The 22836-nt window shown below is 35.3% G+C and overlaps 3 protein-coding genes and 1 long non-coding RNA gene across 6 annotated transcripts; 3 read left to right on the forward strand and 1 right to left on the reverse strand.

The window, feature by feature from the left end:
- Positions 1-775: 775 nt before the first annotated feature.
- Positions 776-4481, forward strand: LOC111779088 (uncharacterized). 2 transcript variants are annotated; one of them, XM_023659147.2, is made up of 5 exons: positions 777-1371; positions 1577-1729; positions 1820-1961; positions 3711-3952; positions 4077-4481. In XM_023659147.2, the coding sequence occupies exons 1-5, from the start codon at positions 928-930 to the stop codon at positions 4281-4283; spliced, it is 1188 nt and encodes a 395-aa protein (XP_023514915.1). In that variant the 5' UTR covers positions 777-927; the 3' UTR covers positions 4284-4481. The 2 variants fall into 2 exon arrangements, with proteins under 2 accessions (XP_086974981.1, XP_023514915.1); XM_087118855.1 differs by having other exon boundaries at positions 776-1371; positions 1577-1961.
- Positions 4482-8356: 3875 nt separating this feature from the next.
- LOC111779275 (FCS-Like Zinc finger 17) lies at positions 8357-9220 on the forward strand. Its single transcript, XM_023659393.2, has 2 exons — positions 8357-8708; positions 8831-9220. Exons 1-2 carry the CDS (start codon positions 8449-8451, stop codon positions 9018-9020), a joined length of 450 nt encoding a protein of 149 aa, XP_023515161.1. The 5' UTR covers positions 8357-8448; the 3' UTR covers positions 9021-9220.
- Positions 9221-10183: 963 nt separating this feature from the next.
- Positions 10184-21275, reverse strand: LOC111779276 (uncharacterized). 2 transcript variants are annotated; one of them, XR_015413380.1, is made up of 4 exons: positions 21123-21275; positions 20906-20962; positions 20741-20799; positions 10184-10565 (listed from the first exon to the last, which is right to left on the reverse strand). It is a non-coding gene; the product is annotated as an uncharacterized LOC111779276 (long non-coding RNA). The 2 variants fall into 2 exon arrangements; XR_002812668.2 differs by lacking the exon at positions 10184-10565 and having other exon boundaries at positions 20338-20799; positions 21123-21262.
- Positions 17382-20238, forward strand: LOC111779272 (subtilisin-like protease SBT1.5). Its single transcript, XM_023659390.2, has one exon. It carries the CDS (start codon positions 17616-17618, stop codon positions 19977-19979), a length of 2364 nt encoding a protein of 787 aa, XP_023515158.2. The 5' UTR covers positions 17382-17615; the 3' UTR covers positions 19980-20238.
- Positions 21276-22836: the final 1561 nt, after the last annotated feature.

Genomic DNA, 22836 nt, shown 5'->3' on the forward strand with positions numbered 1-22836 from the left:
TTAAAAAAAAATCAAATAGAGTTGTCAATCTAATTAATTTTTTAAAAATTAAATAATTAATAAATACAAAATTCAATTTTCAGAAAATAAAAATGATATTAAAAAACGCGTATGGATTTGAATAAAATAAATATATGATAATAACAGTCATAATAAATTTGCTAGCTGTATTCAACCATAATCAAAACTTTGGTTTTATTAATATTGTGATTTATATTATACAATTATATTTAATAATTTATTTCTAATTTTGTTTTCCATTTTGAAATTTTATTTTATAAATCTATAAAGAAAAAAAACCATATTTTAAGCATTTTTATATTTAATTAACCAAATTAGCTAAATATATAATATTATATGGAAATTTCACAATTTTAAAAAAAATATTTTATAATCTTTTGATAATCTTTTTATTAATGTTTTTTAATATTATGATCTAAAAAAATAATTATATGTAATATTTACATCATCCTTAGTCTCGTTTGGAACCACTCCATCTACCTAACTATTTTTTGTATAATGTTTTTAAATTTTAAATCATAAAAAAAAAAAAAAATAATTCAAATTGGTTAAAGAAGAAATAAAAGGTAATTTTTTGAATTCATTATTTTTTTCTATTTTTTTTTTTTAAGTTAAAGAAGTATTTTTAAAATTCAATAATATTTATGGTTGAAATATTTTATTTTTAAAAACAATTAATTCTTATTTTTATAATATTTAAAAACAAGTGGGAGGATTAGAATATAAATATTATTTTTATAAGATTTTATTTATCCGTTCTTAGTTAAAATTGATTTCGGCCGACAGAGAGTCAAGTCGCCGGAATCTCCGAAATCGGAGCGTAACCGTAGATTCTATCACTTTCTCCCTTAAAAACCCGAAAAATTAGATTCTTCACCGTCGTGTACGGGTAATTCTCGAACGTAAATGTGGTGGAGATCGGCTTCTTTCATCCTGGACAAGCAGCAAACTGAAGGCGTTTCAAAGGCCGCTGAAACCCTTTCAATTTCACCGCCTGTCGACGAATCTTCTATGGCGGACACTTTCCAGAACCCTAACCCTAAAATCTCTGCCTATTATCAAAGTAGGGCTTCTCATACCGCCGTCGTCACCAGTGATTGGCTCGCCCAGGCGCAAGCTGCTGTCGGATTCCCGACCGACGAACAATTGTTATCGGAAGCTGATGTTCGGGACTCTGAATCTGGCAAGCCTTTCAGTGTGATCGATGAGTTTAATAACTGGAGGAAACAGCCGGATTTGGCCGAGGCCGTCGCAGCTATTCGGTCTTTGGCGGCTGTAATACGGTCCAGTCAGGCCACGACAATGATGGAGCTCGAAATTGAGCTGAAAAAGGCATCGGACTCTCTGAAGGTGAGTTGTTGTACTGTATTTTGAGGTTTTAGAGGCATAATTGGGAGTCACATATGTTGTATTTTGAGGTTTTTAGGAAATGAATTATGTACGAAATCGTAGTGGTGTACAAATAGTTCATACAAATAATGGACGAATGCTTTCAGTTGACAGGCTAATATAAATAACTTCTAATTCATTTCATCTATCTGTTTGTTTCCTCCAGTCATGGGATACAACTTCAATATCATTGACGGCTGGGTGTGATTTGTTCATGCGGTATGTAACTAGAACATCGGCTTTAGAATATGAGGATTTCAAGTCTGCTAAGTCTCGCCTGATTGAACGAGCAGAAAAGTTTGGGGAGATATCTTGTAAGGTAGAGCTTACCCTGATGATCATTTGTAATGGCCGAACACCATGTAATTTGTTAAGGTATTTTAATGCTAAAACTGGTATTGCATTGCAGGCACGGAGAATTATTGCAATGCTCAGTCAGGATTTCATTTTTGATGGTTGTACAATTTTGGTCCATGGTTTCTCTAGAGTTGTTATGGAAGTTCTGAGGTTAGCTGCACAGAATAAGAAGCTCTTTAGAGTGTTTTGCACAGGTTCTGCTCTTTTAAATCTTTAACCACCTTGCAAATTGAGTTGTCATTTAAGTCTGTGTTACCAAGTCAAACTCTATAAATCTTGTGTTCGTGTTTTTTCCAAGGATTTGGACCTCTCCCTTTGATATACTGGATAAGGGACGTATTTATTTTTGTTTTCCTATGAATTTGATTGAAAGTAGCTCCTTGATATGCGACAGATATAGAACTGTGAAGAAACATTTACAAAAGGACCCGAACACAAAACAATTATTAAGTTAGCCAGATTGAGGTGTGGCTAACATAGGTATTGAATGACAGAACAGAATCAACTTATTCCTCATTGGATTTCATACTCAACCCAGCACTCCTTTGGCCGAGTTATTCCCTTTTAAACCTCTCGGCTCATAAACGTCTATAATTGGTGACCTAACATTACTACCTTGTCCCCAAAGTGAAATTTAGGAGACAATTGCTGAATGGTTTCCAGAAGTACCTAGGATGGCTAGACGAGGAGGAACTGGAAGATACTTTAATTGAACTAGTAGCTCCCAGGAATTGTTATTTGTGTGTTTTCTGAACTCCCTATACTTTCTTAGGTTCCATAATTGATTCCAAATTAGTTCTCAAATGAGGAAGAGAGATTATGCTACAACACCAATGCTTATAGCTGTTTGTAAGTTATGAGACATGAAAGACTAGGTGCATGGAGGCAACAGGTGGGAGATTCAAATTCCAATCTAGTGTGCAATGTCACCAACTACTTGTGCAATCTAAGAGGGTAATCATAGCCTGTTTAATTCTCTCAAATGCCTGGTTTTCATTTGGAATCCAATAAAAGAACCTTCTTTACTGTCTTTTGAATTGACTGTCGAAATGTGGTTTCTCTATTAATTCTTACTGGAGTTTGCCTCTGCTCCTTCTGAGGATATCCAATGTTCCCAAAATTGTCTATCAGAAAATAGACACTTTTTTGTGCTGCCATAACTTAGGCCTGATGAATCTTATGAGACTCCAAATCAACTTCAATTCTTTTTTTCTTTAAAACCAAGAAAGTTGGATCTTGGATTAGAATGGCATGAGCTCTTCACTTCTACATGAAGCTTAGGCTCAATGCCTTCCTCTAAGAGAAGCAAGCAAAAGAAATAATTTAAGAAGAGTTGGCTTTATACGACAAGGACTCTCCTGAGTGGTGGCATGGCATTGCTGAAGCTATGTATGGGGGAAATGCGGCTGAGGACATAAAGATGCACTATCAAATCCTCATCCACGATATCAACTAAATTCAGTCTGGCAAAGTGCCATTTGCGTACACTAAGAGAAGATTGGATAAGGAAACAGGCTTGCACTAAGGTGAATTATGGCTGTAGCTGTTTGGCTAACGTTTCATGTCCCAACGTTTCTGTCTTTGGTTTTTGAATGTGGGGGTAACAATTCACAATATTCCTAGGCCCCAGTACAAATCAGCAGCCAAGTTATTTCAAGAGGGCTTACGTCTCTTCCTACCACTATGGCACACACAGAAAATACATGAATGATAAAACTAACTTATTACATACTATATAAGTAAGTACTCAGCCTAGCCAACTAACTAAAGAGAAGGTATTCTCCCTTTTTTCTTTTCCTCTAGTACACTTGCCTAACAGTATGATGAACTTTAATGCAACAAGAAACCAGTATTTTCTTTTTAATCTTGTCTATCTCTTCCATGGCATCTACATTGTCTTTATTAACTTTCGATTTGTTGACATTTGTTCGTAAAATATGCAGAAGGAAGACCAGACAGGACAGGGTTGCGTCTATCCAATGAGCTAGCTAAACTTGATGTTCCTGTAAAGCTCCTAATTGACTCAGCAGTAGCATATACGATGGATGAGGTTGATATGGTTCTAGTTGGGGCTGATGGAGTTGTTGAAAGTGGAGGTATAATCAACATGATGGGCACCTATCAAATAGCATTAGTGGCACATAGCATGAACAAACCGATGTATGTAGCTGCTGAGAGTTATAAGGTTTGCCTCCATCTACTTACTTGCCTTCATTAGATCATTTACAGTATTGGGATTAGTAAATACCTTCTTACCTCTTATGATTACAGTTACTGGGGAAAAAACTGACTTGCAATTATTTTTGCAGTTTGCCCGACTCTACCCATTAGATCAGAAAGACATGGCCCCTGCCCTGCGTCCCATTGATTTTGGGGTTCCTATCCCATCCAAGGTTGAAGTGGAAAAATCTGCTCGTGATTATACTCCTCCTCAATACCTTACTCTTCTCTTCACAGATTTGGGCGTTCTTTCTCCATCTGTGGTGAGTGACGAGCTCATCCAACTATATTTATAGTCAAATTCTGAAACAACCCTTCCTTTTCTTATAATGACCTCGAGCGTGGATGCTTGAACTCTACAAAAATTTTTGTTTGTATTCATTGCTCCAAATGTAGTCTAGTTTGTGGCTTGTGAACTTTCTGCATGTCTGCTTATACATGAGTAGTGAACATTTGCTTTCTAAAAAACAGTGCAAAATTATGTTCTGCTGTAACATAGTTGGTTTTTGTGTTCAACACGTGAAAGAGATTCAAATATCTGACCTCTTAGTTGAGAGTATACATCTTATTTAGTTGATAGTTTTTGTGTTCAACATGTAAGAGAGAGATTCAGATATCTAACCTCTTAGTTGAGAGTATATATCTTATCTAGTTGAACTATACTCGGAGAGAGATTCAAATATCTGACCTCTTGGTTGAGAGTATATATCTTATCTAGTTGAACTATAGTCGCAGAGAGAGATTCAAATATCTAACCTCTTAGTTGAGAGTATATATCTTATCTAGTTGAACTATACTCATCCGAGAGAGATTCAAATATCTATCTGACCTCTTAGTTAGGAGTATATATCTTATCTAATTGAACTATGTTTGACTTATTTTGTTGTAACATAGTTATAGTCCAACTTCTCAATATCTTTGTCATATTGTTCTGTCCCGGATATATATCAATATATATCAAGTTTCTCTCGCTCTTAATGGTAGGAATTGGAAAGAGGATATCATTTGTCACTAGAATGGACCCCGATTTTTCGCTAGGATATGGTCCCTTCTCAAAAAAGAGAGTGCTATCCTTTTCCTCTCTCTGCCCCATATTAGAAGGAACTGGAGTGATAGGAGTGATAGGAATGTCATTAGGATGGTCCCTTCTAAATCAATAAATAATTGCAATAGATACCCGTTGAGATGTTTGTCCCTATTAATGTTGGTAACTCTACATATTTACTCATTTCCATTTTCCAACTCATCAAACTTGACCTGTGCATCTACCTATCTGGCAGTTTGCTTTCATTGATAAACATTATGAGATTCTGAGATTCCCTTCTTTCATCCATCATATTCATCATCTTTAAATTTATAGGTATTCATTTGAGACTTGAAACTGACAGATCAGAGAGAGATGGAGAAAAAAAAAAAAAGTTCTGCTCAGTAGTTCTTCATTGTTCATATGCACATAACAAAGCTGAGAGCTTTCACTTGTTTTAGATCAGCTTCTTAGTTTTAGGCAGCAGTTTCTTCCCTCAATTCAGCCACATCTATCTCTTCAAAGCATTTCTCTGGAATCCCAGATTCCACTCGTGTTCTTTCATCTAAAATGCCTCGTGTTCACCTGCCTTAATACCGTCTTGGCCCCTTGTTTCCATGGTTGTCACCACCATCGACACAGTTGCTTGGATGCAACCGAAGAGCTCAGTAGCCTGCTATTACACTGCTAAATTAGACGAGAACATGAAACAAAACCTACCTTATAAAGCCATATCTCAGGAAGAAGAATGCAGGTTTTCTAGACCTGGGTTTGAATGGAAAGTTGAAGTTTTTTCAGGATTGTGCATTTTTTTAGTTTGAATAAGTTATTGTGAAGGCTGAGAATACTAAGACCTTTCTAAAAGGGACTTTTATTTTACTTTGAAGGAGTGTGCATATCAATATGCTTATAACTTAACTTAGAGGGACTTTTATTTTTAAAAAAATTGAATAAAATTAAAGCCATTTCGATTCATTAATTAATAAATCGATTGTATAGGGTTTTAAGAACTAATTGTAATGATTAAAAAAGAAAGCATAATGTGTTCATACTCTCATAAATATATCATCTTTATTTATTTTCTATTTAGGTGAATTGTAAGTGCAAGAAAATGTGCCAATTCTCTCATCCAATCTCTATTGAGAAGAATCAAATGCAACAAAACAACACTTCACAAAACTTAAAACAACACTTCACAAAACTTAAAAGATTCTAAAGTAATTTCTATGCTCTGATTGAAATAATGTATAGCAAGTGGTTAAGAGTTTGTTTGGTTCTAACTTTTGGAGAATTAATTTGAAAAAATATATATATTTTAATAAAATTTGAAGTGCTTGGTAACTCCTCTTAATAATGTTTTTTTTTAACTCTAAAAAATATTTTTAAAATTTTAAAATAATTTTGAATTTTAAAAAAAATATATATATCTAAAAAACACTTTTAACAATGGATTAGATAGTAATGGTTAGAAATTTGTTTAAGAAATACTTTTAGAACTTTAAACAAATAAAAGTTTCATTAATATATTTAACTCTTTTTAAACAATAAAAAAAAAAAATCTTATATCCATAATAATAATATTAAAGGATTATTTAATTATTTAATTAATTTATTATTATTATTTTTTTTGTAAAGTTAAAAGATATTTTTTAAATTATTTTGAAAGTTCAAAAATATTTTTTTGTTACATAATATTATTAGTTTCCCTCCAAAAGAAATAAATAAAAAAAAGGTACTTTTGAATTTTTTTTAGTTAAGATATTTTTTTTTATTTAAACTTTTTTTAAAGTTTATATTTTTTAAATTATTTTGAAAGTTTAAGAGTATTATTAAAACGTTCGAAAATTTATGGATATTTTTTAGAAAAAAAAAAGTGTAAAGTATTATCAATTTAGTCTACAAAAAAGTGAAACACTAAAAATCAAAATTTTCGAAAGAATGTTTTTAGATGTTGCAAGCCCTTCTCAAATTCTCAAATTTTCACGATATATAAAAAATGACTAAAATACCCTTCACTTTCACATTCACTTCATTTTTTCTTCGTTTTAGTTTTTTAATTATTTCAAAAAAAAAAAAAACAAGAAAATATCCACTTCAATCATTTTCTCACCCTAAAAAATTATATAAAGAATTTTAAAAAGAAGCAAACCAAAGTTTTAGAATATTTAAATTTTAAGAAAAAAAAAAAAAAAAAAAAAACCTTAGGGTTACCAAACATAACAAAGCAAATTAGAGATGTTTAATGATTAAAATTGAAAAGGAAAGCATTGGCAACTATATTACCTTAAAAGGAATAGATTAAAGATTTTTCAATGATTAATTAACACCTCTACCTACCATTGTTTATTTAGTAATTCATTAGTTTTGTTTTGAATTCAATAAAGGTGGGCAGTACAAAGTTGAAAAAAATATACACTTCTTTTCAATTCAATAACAGAGGGAATTTTTTATTGCGGAGGAGAACAAACGTGTTTTATTTGTTGAATTATACTTGAATCGATTCGAAAAAAAATGTCTCGAGTACTTGAGTACCTATAATTATAAGAATTGACTTTATCTCAAACTATTTATAAAGTTTTGTCCTCCGTGAATAATACATAAGAATCTGTCTGGTAGAACAAACTATAAACATGTGAGTGTTAGATGAACACTACTTTCCACAATGATATTGTCAACTTTAAACATAGGCTCTTATGGCTTTACTTTGGGTTTCCCCAAAAAGATCTCATACCAATAGAGAGAATATTTCTTAATCACAAACCCATGATCATTCCCTAAATTAACCGATGTGGGACTTTCATATCCAATAAAATATGTGAGATCTCACGTCGATGGAAGAGAAAAAACGAAGCATTCCTTATAGGAGAGTTTAGGGCTTAGGGTTTAGGGTTTGACTTGTTACAAATAGTATCAAAGCCAGACACCAAGCAGTGTGCCATTGAGAACATTGAGCTCCTAAAGAGGGTGGATTTTGAGATACCACATCGATTGAAGAAGAGGGAAACAAAATATTCTTTTTAAGGATGTGGAAACCTCTCCCTAACAAACCGACACATAAACAGTAATTTGGTAGGCAATCACCGTCCATAATGGAAAGCATGTCCAGGCCAGGTGTTAGCTCTATTTCCATAGCATAAAAGAATAAACTATTTTTTAACCATCCCCTCCTCATTTTCCACGTTTTCATTTTACAACAAAGCCCACAGCTTTTGTTCTGTTCTGTACCAAAAAAAAAAAAAAAAAAAAAACATCATGGTGGAAACCAGATGTCGGGTAGTGAAACCACGTCGTTTTATATTTCTTATTGTTTTCTGCATCACTCTGTCCCCCTTTACTCTCCTTTTCTTTTCTGTGGGTATTCATATTCTTCTATATATCCGCCATATCCAAATCCTTCACATCCTCACACCATCTTCCCCTGATTCCACCCTTTAAAAATGCTTCCCAAATTGGGGAGACCCTTTAGAATGAAGGAGAGAAATGGTAAGCTAAGAGAAACTGACAATAATCCCAGAAATTCGAAGGCTGTTGGGTTAGGAATCCTTGTTCATCGCTCACCACAACCAAATCTCCTGCTTAAACACTCCACAAAACTTGCTTCTTCCACTCAAATCATTTCCAACAATTCATGTTTTCTCAAAACATGTCTTCTTTGCCACAAGAATCTGGACCCCCACGAAGATATTTACATGTACAGGTACTCAATTTTTTTTATCTAAATACCTTATTTTTTGCTAATTTCTTTAGATTTTTCCTAGGAAATATGTCATTTCTTTATACTGGTTCAGTTTTTTGATGGGTATTTGGTGGTGTTCATAGGGGCGATCAAGGTTATTGCAGCATAAAGTGTAGAAACCAGCAGATTGAAAATGATGAAAGGAGAGAATTAGAAGATTCCACCAGGAAAATACTTGAATCTTTCAGACAATGCCATAAAAATGAACCAATTGAAACTCACCTTCTCTTAGAAGATCTCCAGCGCCAACATAACCGCCTTCCTGTTTCATAGTCTTATTGTCTCTTCCACCTGCTTCATGTTTCAGAAAATGTAAATTAAAATGGACATTAGCATTTAGCAATAAAAGAAAACAAGAGAAGTTGGATCTTTGTTGTCTTTGTATTCATTGCCAGATCGATGCTGTATCAGAAAAGGAAAAGGGTGTAAGATTTGAAGCTCTTTTAGATAATTTAATTTTTGGTTGTGATGAACTGATGATTATGTAAGGCTGAAAAACATATGAAAGAGATAAGCTATGAAGGGTTGCTACAATAGCTGAGCTAAATGAAGTCAAATGTTTATGAATGCATGAACTGGAGAAGTTGATCTTAACATATGCTTAAAACTTATTGCATGGTTCAGTAACATGGTCTGGATTTCGACTGGATTACCTTGGACAATTTCATCTGGTTTATTTGTTTGTGGGTCATCGTTTTCTAGTGCAATAGATGTGGGATACGTCTATCTTTAAAAGGGAGGAGAGGAGTACCGGAGTATAGTGTAACCACTTAAGCCCACCGCTAGCAGATATTGTCCTCTTTGAGTTTTCCATTCAAGGTTTTTAAAACGCGTCTGCTATGAAGAAGTTTTCACACCCTCATAAAGAATGTTTCGTTCCCCTCTCCAACCAATGTGGGATCTCACAATCCACCCCTTTAGGAGCCCAGTGTTCTCGTTGGCACTCGTTCATCTTTCTAATTGATGTGGGATCTCACAATCCATCTCCCTTCGGGGCTTAGCGTCCTCGTTGACACTCATTTCTCTCTCCAATCGATGTGAAATCTCACAATCCACCCCCTTGGGGTCCAATGTCCTTCCTGGCACACCGCACGGTGTTCACCCTCCTTCGGAGCTCAATGTCCTCTCTGGTACACTGCCTGGTGTCCATTTACAATAGCCCAAACTCACCACTAATAGGTATTGTCCTTTTTGGGCTTTCTCTTTCAAGCTTTCCTCAAAGTTTTTAAAATGAGTATGCTAGGGAGAGGTTTCTACACTCTTGTAAACAACGATTCCCCTCTTCAACCGATGTGAGATCTCACAATGTACCTTCCATTATTGCTGTTCGAGTTACAGCTCATGTTGATAATATCATCAAAAGAAGCCTGTGTACTTATGTGCGTATGTAAATATATTGTCTGGTCGAGTAACCAATGGCATAGAAGTGTACCTTAGCCTGCAACTTTTCTGCGAGATCTAAATGTGACAGACCAACCACCTCTTGCCAAGTGTTCCATACATATGCACTAATTTGTAGAATCTTGGCGCATGTGAATCAGTCCATGTATGGTCACATTAGCTATGAATGGTATAAATTGAGATGGGATTTGAAGAAAAAAGAAGTTTCTGATACTGGCTCTTTGAAACAGGGCAAAAGAAGATGCATTCAGCTAAGTCCCAAGAGGAACCACTGCCTCCTCCTGTTTCTGCACCTTGAAAGAGAGCAAACCAAGATGCTTATGCACTATTTTATTCAAGCAATTTACTGAAATAACAAACACCAAATAAAAATACTTGCTAGATATACTTGTATTGCTATCCCCTGTTGGAGTGTTCCTGAAGATAGTAAGACGATTATCCAAAGGATCATTAGAGATATCCATTCCCACAATTTCATGAACAAATATTGTTCAGAGGTGCAGCATTTTGTATGACAAGATCGCACAACATCACCCACACTCGATTTAGATCCACATAAAGAACAAGAGAGAAATACACAGAGGAATATTGGCTAAAAGGTTTATATTGATGAATTCATGTATGTACAGATAGAATATAAAGAATAGAGGAATTACATCTTCAAAGTATTGTTTAATGGATATATAAGTTTCAATTTACTATAGGTTTAACAAATATAACCACCTCTTATATATAAATATCTACCATATATATCTCTACGATTACGTATAAATTGAGTTGATAAAGATTTTGAAGCATGGGATAGTTCATCTATTCGACCTGAAAATTTAGATTGATTTCTACTTAATTTTATGGCTGCAGCATTTGTCTAATCTTCTTGAACCCAAAGTTGTGCCAAAATACTTGTTTCCTTCACAGCCTGTACAGGGAGGTAAGCCGGTTTCTCTCAGTTTGAATCATGGATTTAGAGTATACTGGACACTAGTTGGACTATTCCAGAATGGATGCTGCTGATCAGGTGGTTTCAAGAGGTGGGTTTCGTGTTGGAAATGGCATTAACTCAATGATATGCAAGCCATACATGACCAATAAAATGTCCGCACGGCTTTCAGTTAGAAATCACAAACCTCCACAATAGTATGATATTGCCCACTTTAAGTATAAGCTCTCGTGACTTTACTTTTAGTTTCCCTAAAAGGCCTCATACCAATGGAGATGTATTCCTTACTTATAAACCCATGATCATTCCCTTAATTAGCCGATGTGGGACTCCTCTCCCAACAATCCTCCTCTCGAACAAAGTATATCATAGAGCCTCCCTTGAGGCCTATGGAGCCCTCAAATCGCCTACCCTCAATTGAGACTCGACTCCTTCTCTAGAGCCATCGAACAAAGTACACCCTTTGCTCGACGCTTGAGTCACTTTTGACTACACCTTCGAGGCTCACAACTTTTTTGAAGGGCATGACTCTAATACCATGTTAGGAATCACAAACCTCCACGATGGTATGATATTGTCCACTTTGAACAGAAGCTCTCATGGCTTTGCTTTTGGTTCTCCTAAAAGGCCTCATACCAATAGAGATGTATTTCTTACTTATAAGCCCAACAATCCTTAACACTTTCATGTCTAACAACACAATCCTTCTCCTGATGATCATTTGGTTTGGTGCAACTGTTTATTCTGGAATATCTAGAATGTTGTAATATGCATAAACAAATAATGGGAATGTTGTTTATTGATGCTCATAAGAAGAGTAAAAGATAGCTCAGGTGATAGAAAATGACAACTAGTTCTCCTGCAGGGTGCTGGAAACACGCTTAAAAGGCATTACGAGACTTATCTTCTGGCACATGAAAATGTTGGTGAATGTTGCCTGTTTTGACACAGGTTTGTAGACTCCCATTCCCTTCTCTTCTGAAATATTTACTTTTTTCCATTTTTGAAGCGACAAATATCTCCTTGGTTGATAGCTAACTTAGATTTTATGTAGAAGCTGATGAATTGGACGATCCACTTGAACTTACTACATTTAAGCTCACAAGGAAAATAAACCAAAAAAATTGATCAAATAACAGAATTATAGAACATATGACTCATAAATTAACACCATAAATATAGATGCCCCACACACAAGAGGCAAGAACAACAAGAACAGAAAGAGCAAGCTTGATCTTAGCAAACAATAGGTCCACTGCTTAAATGATACTGCTGTAGCCTTCATGGATGCATTAAATGCATCGCTCTTTTTAGACAAACCTCAATTAATTTGTAAACTAAAATGCATTACTCTTTAAGAATGGAAAGTTCTTTCAGTTGAATTCAATTGAATAAATCTAAAAGATTAGGGGACAATAATTCTGGAAGCGTTGAGCTAAAACGTTCCTTTCATTTCACAGGGGATAAGAGTGATGAAACAAAAGGAAAAAGGGCTTTGAAATGCACACCTCAAAGAGTCAAGAGGCCCCATTCTTTAACACTTTCTTACGAAGTCTAATTATGACAACCCCAATAATTGCATGCTAAACTGGACTGGTTGCCCTTTCTTTTTCCATTTCCCCCCTAAGCAATATGATTTTAATTTAATAGTTGGGGAAATACTATTTAAGTCGGGGCTGTCAATGAACTTCTATTTTATTTTTTGAACTACTTTCCAGCTATCAACTTTTTGTGGAAAAAAAAAAGGCAAATGTGTAGTAATGTAGTCATAACTTCGCTAAATCATGGGTTTATAGGTAAGGAATACTATTTTCGGTATGAGGCCTTTTGGGAAAACCAAAAGCAAAACTATGAGAGCTTATGCTCAAAGTGGACAATATCATACTACTGTGGAGATCGTGATTCCTAACATGGTATTAGAGGCATGTCCTTAACTTAACCATGTTAATAGAATCCTCAAATGTCAAGCAAAGAAGTTGTAAGTCTCGAACGTGTAATAAAAAACGACTCAAGCGTCAAATAAAAAATGTATTTTGTTCGAGAGCTCTAGAGAAGGAGTCAAACTTCGATTAAGGGGAGATTGTTCGAACGCTCCATAGGTTTCAAGGAAGGCTCTATGGTGCATTTTGTTCGAGGGAGGATTGTTAAAGAATGTTGAAAAAAAGAGTCTCATGTTGACTAACTGAGAGAAAGATCCTGAGTTTATAAGTAAAGAATACTATCTTCATTGATACGAGGTCTTTTGGAGAAACCAAAAGCAAAATCACGAGAGCTTAACACTAAACTTACCCTTTCATCAAAATTGAATTACATAGAAAGTGTATTGGTCAAATGAAAGCATTAAGGCAAGACAGGTTAGGGACGTGGTGGGAAAATCTAAAAAAAGGTGATGCTTTAATGAAATTTACTTTGGTGGTTTGAAATTTCTTTGAATCACCGACGGATGTTGAGGATTGGATTGTCCACCTCAAACCAGTGGCCTTGTCTGTCTGGCTTTATTGGTGTGTTGTTGACCTCTTCCTCTGACTTAATGCTTTACCAAATTTTTACTTGCTAAATGCGAATTTAACCTTTATTTATTACTATAAAGTGAATGCTATCACTGCCGCTTCTCCCTTTGTCCTTTCTCTCTACTGAAAGGGAATTACTTGTTTCAAATATGAACAGAGAGAGCCTTTCATGGTCCTGCTTCAAGCAAAACTCAGAGAAAGAGTGAAAAAAGAGAGAGTTTAAGCGTGAGATCCCACGTCGGTTAGGTTGTAGAACAAAGCATTCTTTATAAGGGTGTGAAAATCTTTTCCTAGTAGACGCGTTTTAAAAATCTTGAGAATAATATATACTAGCGGTGGACTTGGACCGTTACAAATGGTATAAGAGTTAGACACCAGATGATGTGTCAACAAAGAAGCTGAGCCCGAAGGAGGTTAGATACGAGACGGTGTGCCAGCAAGAATACTGCATCTCAGAGGAGTGGATTAGGGGTCCCACATTGATCGGAGAGAACGAGTGCCACTAAGGACGTTGGATTCTGAAGGGGATGGATTGTGAGATCCCACATCGGTTGAGGAAGAGAACGAAACATTCTTTACAAGAGTGTAGAAACATATCCTTAATAGACACGAAAGAAAACTCAAATAGGATTTAGGGTTAGGTGAGAGTTCCCACCACCAATTTCAGAGGGGTTGAATTGAGATGCTCAAATATTGGAAGCGGAGGAGGGAGGAGAGACATCATAAGCAGAGATTCAAAGAAGAATGATGGCTCTGGGATGGGTCCAGTTTTTGTTTCTGATGACAATATGGCCCACACCTTCATTACAATGAACCACACTGTCCTTCCTTCCATGCGCAATTTTTTCACCTTACGTTGGGCTCCACCTCACACACAATCTAACCAAATTATACAGCAGCTTTCAATCCAAGTACTGTTCATCTCATAATTTTACACACAAAACAAAATTTGACTAACAACAAATATTTCTTGCCCCCACTATAAATCAAATCAGCTTCCATTCTAAATGATTTATATTCATATAATCCTATAAATATTATCAATCCGATTCAGAAATGTTATTCCACCAGATCGTAACAGTACTAGACATTCAAGTTATGTTTTGATTGAATAGATGAGTTAGGTATTTTATAATAATATAACATAGTTCAATTAGTTAAGAGGTATGTCATTGATCATGAATGTTTCGACCTACTTGGTGAACTCGAAAACAATATTAATAATACATATTCTATAGTTGTTGTGATAAATATATCTATTTAAATATGAAGGCTTTGGAGTCTTTCCTCCCCTCATTGAATGCGTCCAATCAAATTCACTAGCGCTCGCTACATCTAAAGAGGGTTGCTGAAGATTAACAGCCTTTGATACTAAAACCTAAGTTTGATTCTAAATAATACATTGGAATATGTTAAGGACCACAAACCTCCACAATAGTATGAGATTGTCCGCTTTGAGCATAAACTCTAGTGGCTTTTTTTTTTTCCTCTCAAAAAGCCTTATACCAATGGAGATGTGTTCCTTACTTATAAACCCTTGATCAATCTCTTTATTAGCCGATGTATGACTCCTCTTCCAACAATCTGTTAGGAATCACGACCTTCCACAATGGTATGATATTGTCCACTTTGAGCATAAATTCTCATGGTTTTGCTTTGGGCATCCCCAAAAGGCCTCATGTCATTGGAGATGTATTTCTTACTTATAAACCCATGATCATTCCCTAAATTAGTTCCTATTGGATTGAGTGCACCATTTTCCATCATGGGCAAGATTTATGTGACCTGGTTGCCTGTTGTACATCAATTGATATCTAAAGATGAAATTATCATGTTCAAATCATACAAGGACTTACCTATTGAAGAGGGTTGGTGGGGGTGGTTAAGGAGGAGAATTAATGCGAATGCATTATCGCTTGAAGGGTTGGATTTCTGGAGGTTCGAAGGAACTTAGTATGAACAAAGTAGAGTCTGGATGTACCTCCAAATGTGTGGTCCTAAGTGATACACAAAAATAATTAAACTTTCGCCTATTTATGGCCATGTGGCCTCAAAATAATAGATCTTTAATGGAGGTCTCTGAACTAAAATCTTTAACTCTTCAACTGTAATCATCATAATCACACTTCCTCAACTAATCACTTATTGAAGACAAATTAATTAGGGTTTTAATAAGATATTTAATATTACGCACATGTTGGTTATCTCGGACAGCTAAAGATTTGTGGGGCAGCCTTCATTCTTGTGTCCATAAACATTGAATTTCCTTCACAACTTCTCTCTGGTCTTATCCAACCAATTCGTTTCTCCAATATGTATTTTATACTTCAACACCATCCAACTATTAATAGTCTACGGATCAACTAGTTAAAATCTAAAATAAATTTTGAAAACCTAAAGAAAAAATAGTATTTAAAAATATATTTTTATTTTTGGAATTCAAAGAGAGAAAAACTATAATAAAAGAAAAAAAAAACTGAAGAAACAAGAATCATATATTTTAATTTGGTCTCTTTTATTTAAAAAATTTCAATTCGATCCTCTATGTTCTAAAATTTTCAAATATTATTCTAACATTTTTCAACACAAAATTTACATTACTTTTAAATAAATGAGTCCACCGAAATTTAAAAAATAAATAAAATAAAAATAAAAATAAAACTTTTTTTTTTATCAAGAATAAAATATATTTTTAGTCATTTGCACTTCATTTTATTTTAGTCAATCCTATTTTCAAATATCCAAATTTTCAAACACACTATGAACATATTCATAAAATTTGTAGAGAAAAAATTAATACTAATTTTTTGAATAAAAAAAAAAGTTAACAATAAACTCAGTAGATAGGAATTTTAAGTTTTATTGAAAATAAAGAGACTAAATTTGAATTTTAGAATGGTAAGAACTAAAATAGAATTAACCTACAAAATCTATTTAAACCAAGCTGGTTAGAAACATTTAACAGAGGAATTAGAAACTATTTTTAACCCTTCTAATATTTCTCTAAATTTCTATTAACTAAATCTCACTCCATTACCATTTACTTTTAATATTAATCATCAACCAAAGTATAATGGAAAATTGACATTGTTTCTTTTAAACTTGTTTAATGATTAGTTTTATTTAACTTTGAAAAAAAGCTTTTTAAACTTTAAACAATTTTGAAAACCCAAAAAATATTATTGAAGGTTATATGATATTTTTAAAATTCAAATAGACTTTAAAACATTGTCTTGAAAAATTGATTACGCAAACTAATAGACTTTAAACAAATCAATATATCATTTAAAAATAGAAAACTAAAAGTTAAAAGCTGTGTTTAATAATCATTTTATTTTTAGTCAACAATTTCTTTTGTCACTTCCCTGATCAAAATAACAAAAAAAAAAAAAAAAAAAAAAAAAAAAAAAAAAAAAAAAAAAAAAACTTTAAACCCTTGTTTTATTTAAAAATTTTCAACTAAGAAACCCAAAATATTTCTAGCAACAATTTAAAAACAAAATCATCGTCAATCCATCACAACATATCAAACCCCACAATAAGAAATTGTTCTAAAATATCTCTAGAGCCTTAGAATTCAAAATTTTAACTTGATGAATAGGGTATGGCTAATGGAATGGATGGGACTTTCTTCCTTTTTGACCTTTTTTTTTTGCCAACTAATTTCCCCTAAATTCCAAGGAATAGAAGTCCCAGAGTACTCTTTACTTGCAAATTAAATTTATACCAAAAGTTATCTAAAATAAGGAGTCGGAGTCCTTACTCTGCCCCTCGTCAAAGTTCGAACTTTCAGCATTCTACGCGGTTTTATTACTACAACTGTTGCCTCACTCACTCCCACTACAGCTACACTCCACATCCCCACACATCTCTGCGTGCACTTCCTTTTTAAAGTTTTTCAGTGGCAGTGAGTGACAGCGCGTCGGCAGACCAGTGCCTGACCACCATCACCTCCTCCCTCCTCCATTGCTAAACCCTTCATTTCTCTCCTCTTTCTTTCTCTTTCTGTTCTCTCCCATGGCTGCTGCTCTTCTTCGAGCACTCGTCCTCTTCTCTCTCCTTCTCCCACTTTATTCTTCTTCTTCTTCCGCCGATGCTTCCAAGAAAACTTTCATTGTGCAGGTTCATGGAGATTCCAAGCCTTCCATTTTTCCAACTCACAAGCACTGGTACGAGTCATCTCTAGCCTCCATCACTTCCAATAAGGCTACAGATGCTACTTCATCTTCTTCCAATGGACCCATCCTTCACACTTATGAAAATGTCTTCCATGGCTTCTCTGCAAAGCTCTCACCTTCTGAGGTTGAGAAGCTTCAAACCCTCCCTCACATCGCCTCCATCATCCCCGAACAGGTTCGCCATCCTCATACAACTCGTTCCCCTGAGTTCCTTGGCCTCAAGACTACCGATAGTGCTGGCTTGCTCAAAGAGTCCGACTTTGGATCTGACCTTGTGATCGGGGTTATCGATACGGGTATTTGGCCGGAGAGGCAGAGTTTCAACGACCGCGATCTGGGTCCTATTCCTTCCAAATGGAAAGGGCAGTGTGTTGCGGCTAAGGACTTTCCAGCCACTTCTTGCAACCGTAAACTTATTGGGGCTCGATTCTTCTGCAGTGGGTACGAAGCCACCAATGGAAAGATGAACGAGACCTCTGAGTACCGCTCGCCTCGAGATTCCGATGGCCATGGTACTCATACAGCGTCCATTTCTGCAGGCCGTTATGTGTTTCCAGCTTCAACTTTAGGCTATGCTCGTGGTAAAGCGGCTGGAATGGCTCCTAAGGCTCGTCTTGCTGCCTATAAAGTCTGCTGGAACGCCGGCTGCTACGACTCTGACATTCTTGCTGCGTTTGATGCTGCCGTTTCCGATGGTGTCGATGTTGTATCACTCAGCGTCGGCGGTGTGGTTGTGCCATACTATCTCGATGCCATCGCTATAGGGGCTTTTAGAGCGGTGGCAGCCGGCGTTTTTGTCTCGGCATCAGCCGGTAACGGTGGTCCAGGTGGGCTCACTGTGACTAATGTAGCACCGTGGGTTACAACAGTAGGAGCTGGAACCATGGATAGGGATTTTCCTGCTGATGTTAAATTGGGAAATGGAAGGGTAATACTTGGTACCAGTGTCTACGGCGGACCGGCTTTGGTTCCGGGTCGTTTGTATCCTCTTATTTATGCAGGAACCGAAGGCGGGGATGGGTATTCTTCGTCTCTATGCTTAGAAGGTTCATTAAACCCCAATTCGGTGAATGGAAAGATAGTACTATGCGATAGGGGCATCAATTCAAGAGCTGCTAAAGGTGAGGTTGTGAAGAAGGCTGGAGGATTGGGAATGATTTTAGCTAATGGGGTCTTTGACGGCGAGGGTTTAGTAGCTGATTGCCACGTACTACCAGCCACCGCCGTCGGTGCAACCGGCGGCGACGAGATTCGTAAGTACATTGCAGAAGCAGTGAAGTCTCAGTCACCGCCAACCGCAACAATTTTGTTCAAGGGAACTCGGCTTGGGGTCAGGCCAGCACCGGTTGTTGCTTCCTTTTCAGCTCGAGGTCCTAATCCAGAGTCCCCTGAAATCGTGAAGCCTGACGTGATTGCGCCTGGTTTGAACATTCTTGCTGCTTGGCCTGATAAAATTGGGCCTTCTGGAATTCCTACTGACAAGCGTGCCATAGAGTTCAACATACTTTCCGGCACGTCCATGGCCTGTCCTCATGTCTCTGGCTTGGCTGCTCTACTTAAGGCCGCACACCCAGGATGGAGTCCAGCAGCTATAAAATCAGCCCTAATGACCACTGCTTATACTTTGGACAACCGGGGTGAAACAATGTTGGACGAATCTTCAGGCAATACTTCCACGGTCTTGGACTTTGGAGCTGGTCATGTTCACCCACAAAAGGCAATGGACCCTGGTTTAATCTATGACCTGAACACATATGATTATGTTGATTTCTTGTGTAATTCCAACTACACCGCTAAGAATATCCAAGTAATTACGGGGAAGATAGCAGATTGTAGCGGGGCAAAAAGGGCTGGCCATACTGGAAATTTGAATTACCCTTCATTGTCTGTGGTGTTTCAACAATATGGTAAGCATAAGATGTCTACACATTTCATAAGAACTGTGACTAACGTTGGGGACGCCAATTCAATCTATAAGGTAACAATAAAGCCACCAAGTGGAATTTCAGTGACAGTGGAGCCAGAAAGGCTGGCGTTTAGAAGGGTTGGGCAAAAGTTGAGCTTTTTGGTTAGGGTCCAAGCAATGGCTGTTAAACTTTCCGCTGGAAGCTCTAGCATGAAGAGTGGCTATGTAGTTTGGACTGATGGAAAGCACGTAGTCACCAGTACTTTGGTTGTCACCATGCAGCAACCTCTGCAGTAGGATTCCATAATTTTGCTCTTTCCAACTACCTAGTTTTCTTCTCTGTATGTACAATGGAAATGCTTTTCCTCTCTTCTTTTCTCTTAATATTTTTTTGCTCTTTTTAAGTTTTCAATATCAGAAAACTGGTGGGGTTTGGTTTTGACACACGATTAAGGATGATGAGTATCTTTGGTTGTAAGACTATGGAGAGTGTTTGTAAAATAGTGTGTGTAGAAGCATAGACCAGAGATCAATGTGAAAAGTCTTTTCCCCGGAATCATCTTGTCGGTTGAATTTCGCTTTCATCTAAAAGAACTGCTTTAAACAGCAAATGTGCTTTTGGTAATCCAATTTTTTAGTCAAAAGAGCATAGGCACACGTATGCTGAAAGCATTAAAAGCTTGTGGGATTCCTTGTAAAGGTGAATGGCCTGTCTAAGTAACCTCATTTTCTATTGTCTATTTGTAAGCTTGGAGTTGCTGCTCGCATTTCGGTTTTCCCTTTCCTAGTCCAGGAAACTCAAGAATGTATCTCTATATGATCGGTGAGTAATTTAGAATTTTGGATGTCGTTTCTTTCCACATGAATCCAGATTCCAGAGACTGTTTCTATAATAATTAACACGATTCATACGAGATTGACTATGGTGAAGTCTAGTACACTAACCTTTCATTAATCAAGCCTTTTCTCAAGTAAAGTACGCAGATAGAAACAAGTGATCACAAACTGTTTGATGAAATTCCTCTTAGTAAGTTCAAATTGCGAGAGAAGAAAGATACCTGGCGATGGTCCACAGTCAATCATCGGTGTAAAAGGCTGCATAACAGCAGATTATGAACTGGAAAAGAAAGTAAAAACATAAGCTACCGCCATATACCGATTGAATACGAACGAACAAGATGAAAAATGAGGAACCAATAATTAGGAGAAAAAAATCATATTACCTTTCCAGCTATTTGTTGGAATCGAATCCTCGATCGGCATGATCAGTTGTCGTTTCACTGTGAATTGAAATTATGAAAGCAAATTAACAAGAAAACAGCCTCCAATCCATAGCTTCGCTTTATACCCGTGACCATAACAAACGCGTTTTCATGATGATATGTGTCCGATTCTGCGAAACAAAAAGCTCACTCATCGAAAACAAGAAGGAAACATTACCTCTTCTGCAGTCTTCAATCTGAAAAAAAAAAATTCAGAACTGTTCTTTCAGCCATTTCCCACCGAGCGATATTTTTCCCTCCATTTCTTCCCCCCTATGAACCGTCCCAGCAATTTTGTCTCGGCCCATAATTGGGCCTAATCAGACGGGCCCATATATATTCTAAATGGGCTTTTCGGTCCCATATGAAGCCCAGTAAATGGAAAGTTACAAGAATACCCCTAAAGTTGTTCACATGGGCACCTCTCTTAATAAGACAAATTTTTATATGGACAAACCTTTTATTATTATTATTATTATTAAATTATAAATTTTGATCCATAAAAAAAAAAAATAATAATAAATAAATAAATAAATAAAATAAGATTTGTTGACTTGTATATTAGACAATATAAATTTATTTTTTTAAAATTTTATTTCAATTATTTTATTTTCTTTTATTTCGTGCAGTCAAATGGTCAACCAATGGGTTAGTTACGGGGAAGTCAAAAAACAGTGACGGGACGGAGCTTCTCTTGATGTTATTGGATGGTGACCGAAGGTGGACACTGTCGCTGTCACTTTATCGCGAGAGATTATAATTTTGAAAAGCCCAAGCCCATAATCGAATATTTAATTGTTTTTTTTAATACAAATATATTTAGATTTTCTTAATTAAACGTTATTAAAATTTGTTGAATTTCTACTTTGTCTCCGGTTAATTTGTATATATAGTTTTAAATTATTTTTTTATATACCTAAAATATATATATATATATATATATGAAGTAGTCTGTTTGACGACTTACTTCAAATATCAATCAAATAGGTTGATCAATAAGCTCAAACAGATTGAACCAATCGAATTTTAATCTTAGGTCAAGTTTGGATCGAGCCTAGACTACACTTCAAGCTCATATATGAGGTCGAGCTAGTAGATAAGTACTGATTCACGTAGTTTCTTCATCTATATTGAATGTTCATCGACCAACTTGGTTACACAATTCCTTCAGTCATCCATTTAATTCACGTCACTCATTTGTTTTTTTTTTTTTTTCATAATTTAGTGTTTAGAATATTCATAAATAATAAATAAAAATAAAATATGAAAATACTTTTGAAAATGGGAGTAAAATAATATAAATAAATTTAAAATTAAGGACCAAATAAAAAATATATTAAAAATATATTTTCATTCTACTGTTATATCCTCCACCGCCATGAAATATTATCCAAGTCAGAGCTTTGACTTTATGTTTTTATCAATTTATCAATAGTTCATTTAAATTTCGTGATTTGGATAATTATTTATTTAAGAAAAAGACAGTGCTTTCCTTTTTTTTTTTTTTTTTTTTTTTTTTTTTAATTCTGTAAAATTAATTAAAATCAAATTCAGAGCCTACATATTTTTATTGATAATTTTTAAAAGATAAAATTCTATTTAATTTTTATTATTAATTATTTTTAAGGCGTGACTTCATTTAAATAATATTAATAATAATTTCAATGGAGGAAGGAAAATCGGGGTTTGTTGGATTTTGCTGCCTTATTATGACTCGTAATTAAATTATAAATAGACAAAAATTAGAATATTCATTTACTCCATAATTTTTAAGTCAACGACGCGTCGTTTGTTTTTCGTGTAATTTCAACGCCGCTAATTCAATACAACTATTCAAATTTATACTAATTTCCAGCTCATTTTTAATGTTGAATTATAAATTTAATTTTATA

The sequence above is a fragment of the Cucurbita pepo genome, chromosome 17 (genome assembly GCF_057944985.1).
Source record: "Cucurbita pepo subsp. pepo isolate OVF chromosome 17, ASM5794498v1, whole genome shotgun sequence".
Classification (NCBI taxonomy): Eukaryota; Viridiplantae; Streptophyta; class Magnoliopsida; order Cucurbitales; family Cucurbitaceae; genus Cucurbita; species Cucurbita pepo.

Excerpts from the sequence above, each read along its gene's own strand:
- LOC111779088 (XM_087118855.1), top strand. The coding sequence starts at position 928 with ATGTGGTGGAGATCGGCTTCTTTCATCCTGGACAAGCAGCAAACTGAA. Across the intron at positions 1,372-1,576 it reads AGGCATCGGACTCTCTGAAG|TCATGGGATACAACTTCAAT; the intron begins GTGAGTTGTTGT and ends TGTTTCCTCCAG. Across the intron at positions 3,953-4,076 it reads TAGCTGCTGAGAGTTATAAG|TTTGCCCGACTCTACCCATT; the intron begins GTTTGCCTCCAT and ends TTATTTTTGCAG.
- LOC111779275 (XM_023659393.2), top strand. The coding sequence starts at position 8,449 with ATGCTTCCCAAATTGGGGAGACCCTTTAGAATGAAGGAGAGAAATGGT. Across the intron at positions 8,709-8,830 it reads GAAGATATTTACATGTACAG|GGGCGATCAAGGTTATTGCA; the intron begins GTACTCAATTTT and ends TGGTGTTCATAG.
- LOC111779272 (XM_023659390.2), top strand. The coding sequence starts at position 17,616 with ATGGCTGCTGCTCTTCTTCGAGCACTCGTCCTCTTCTCTCTCCTTCTC.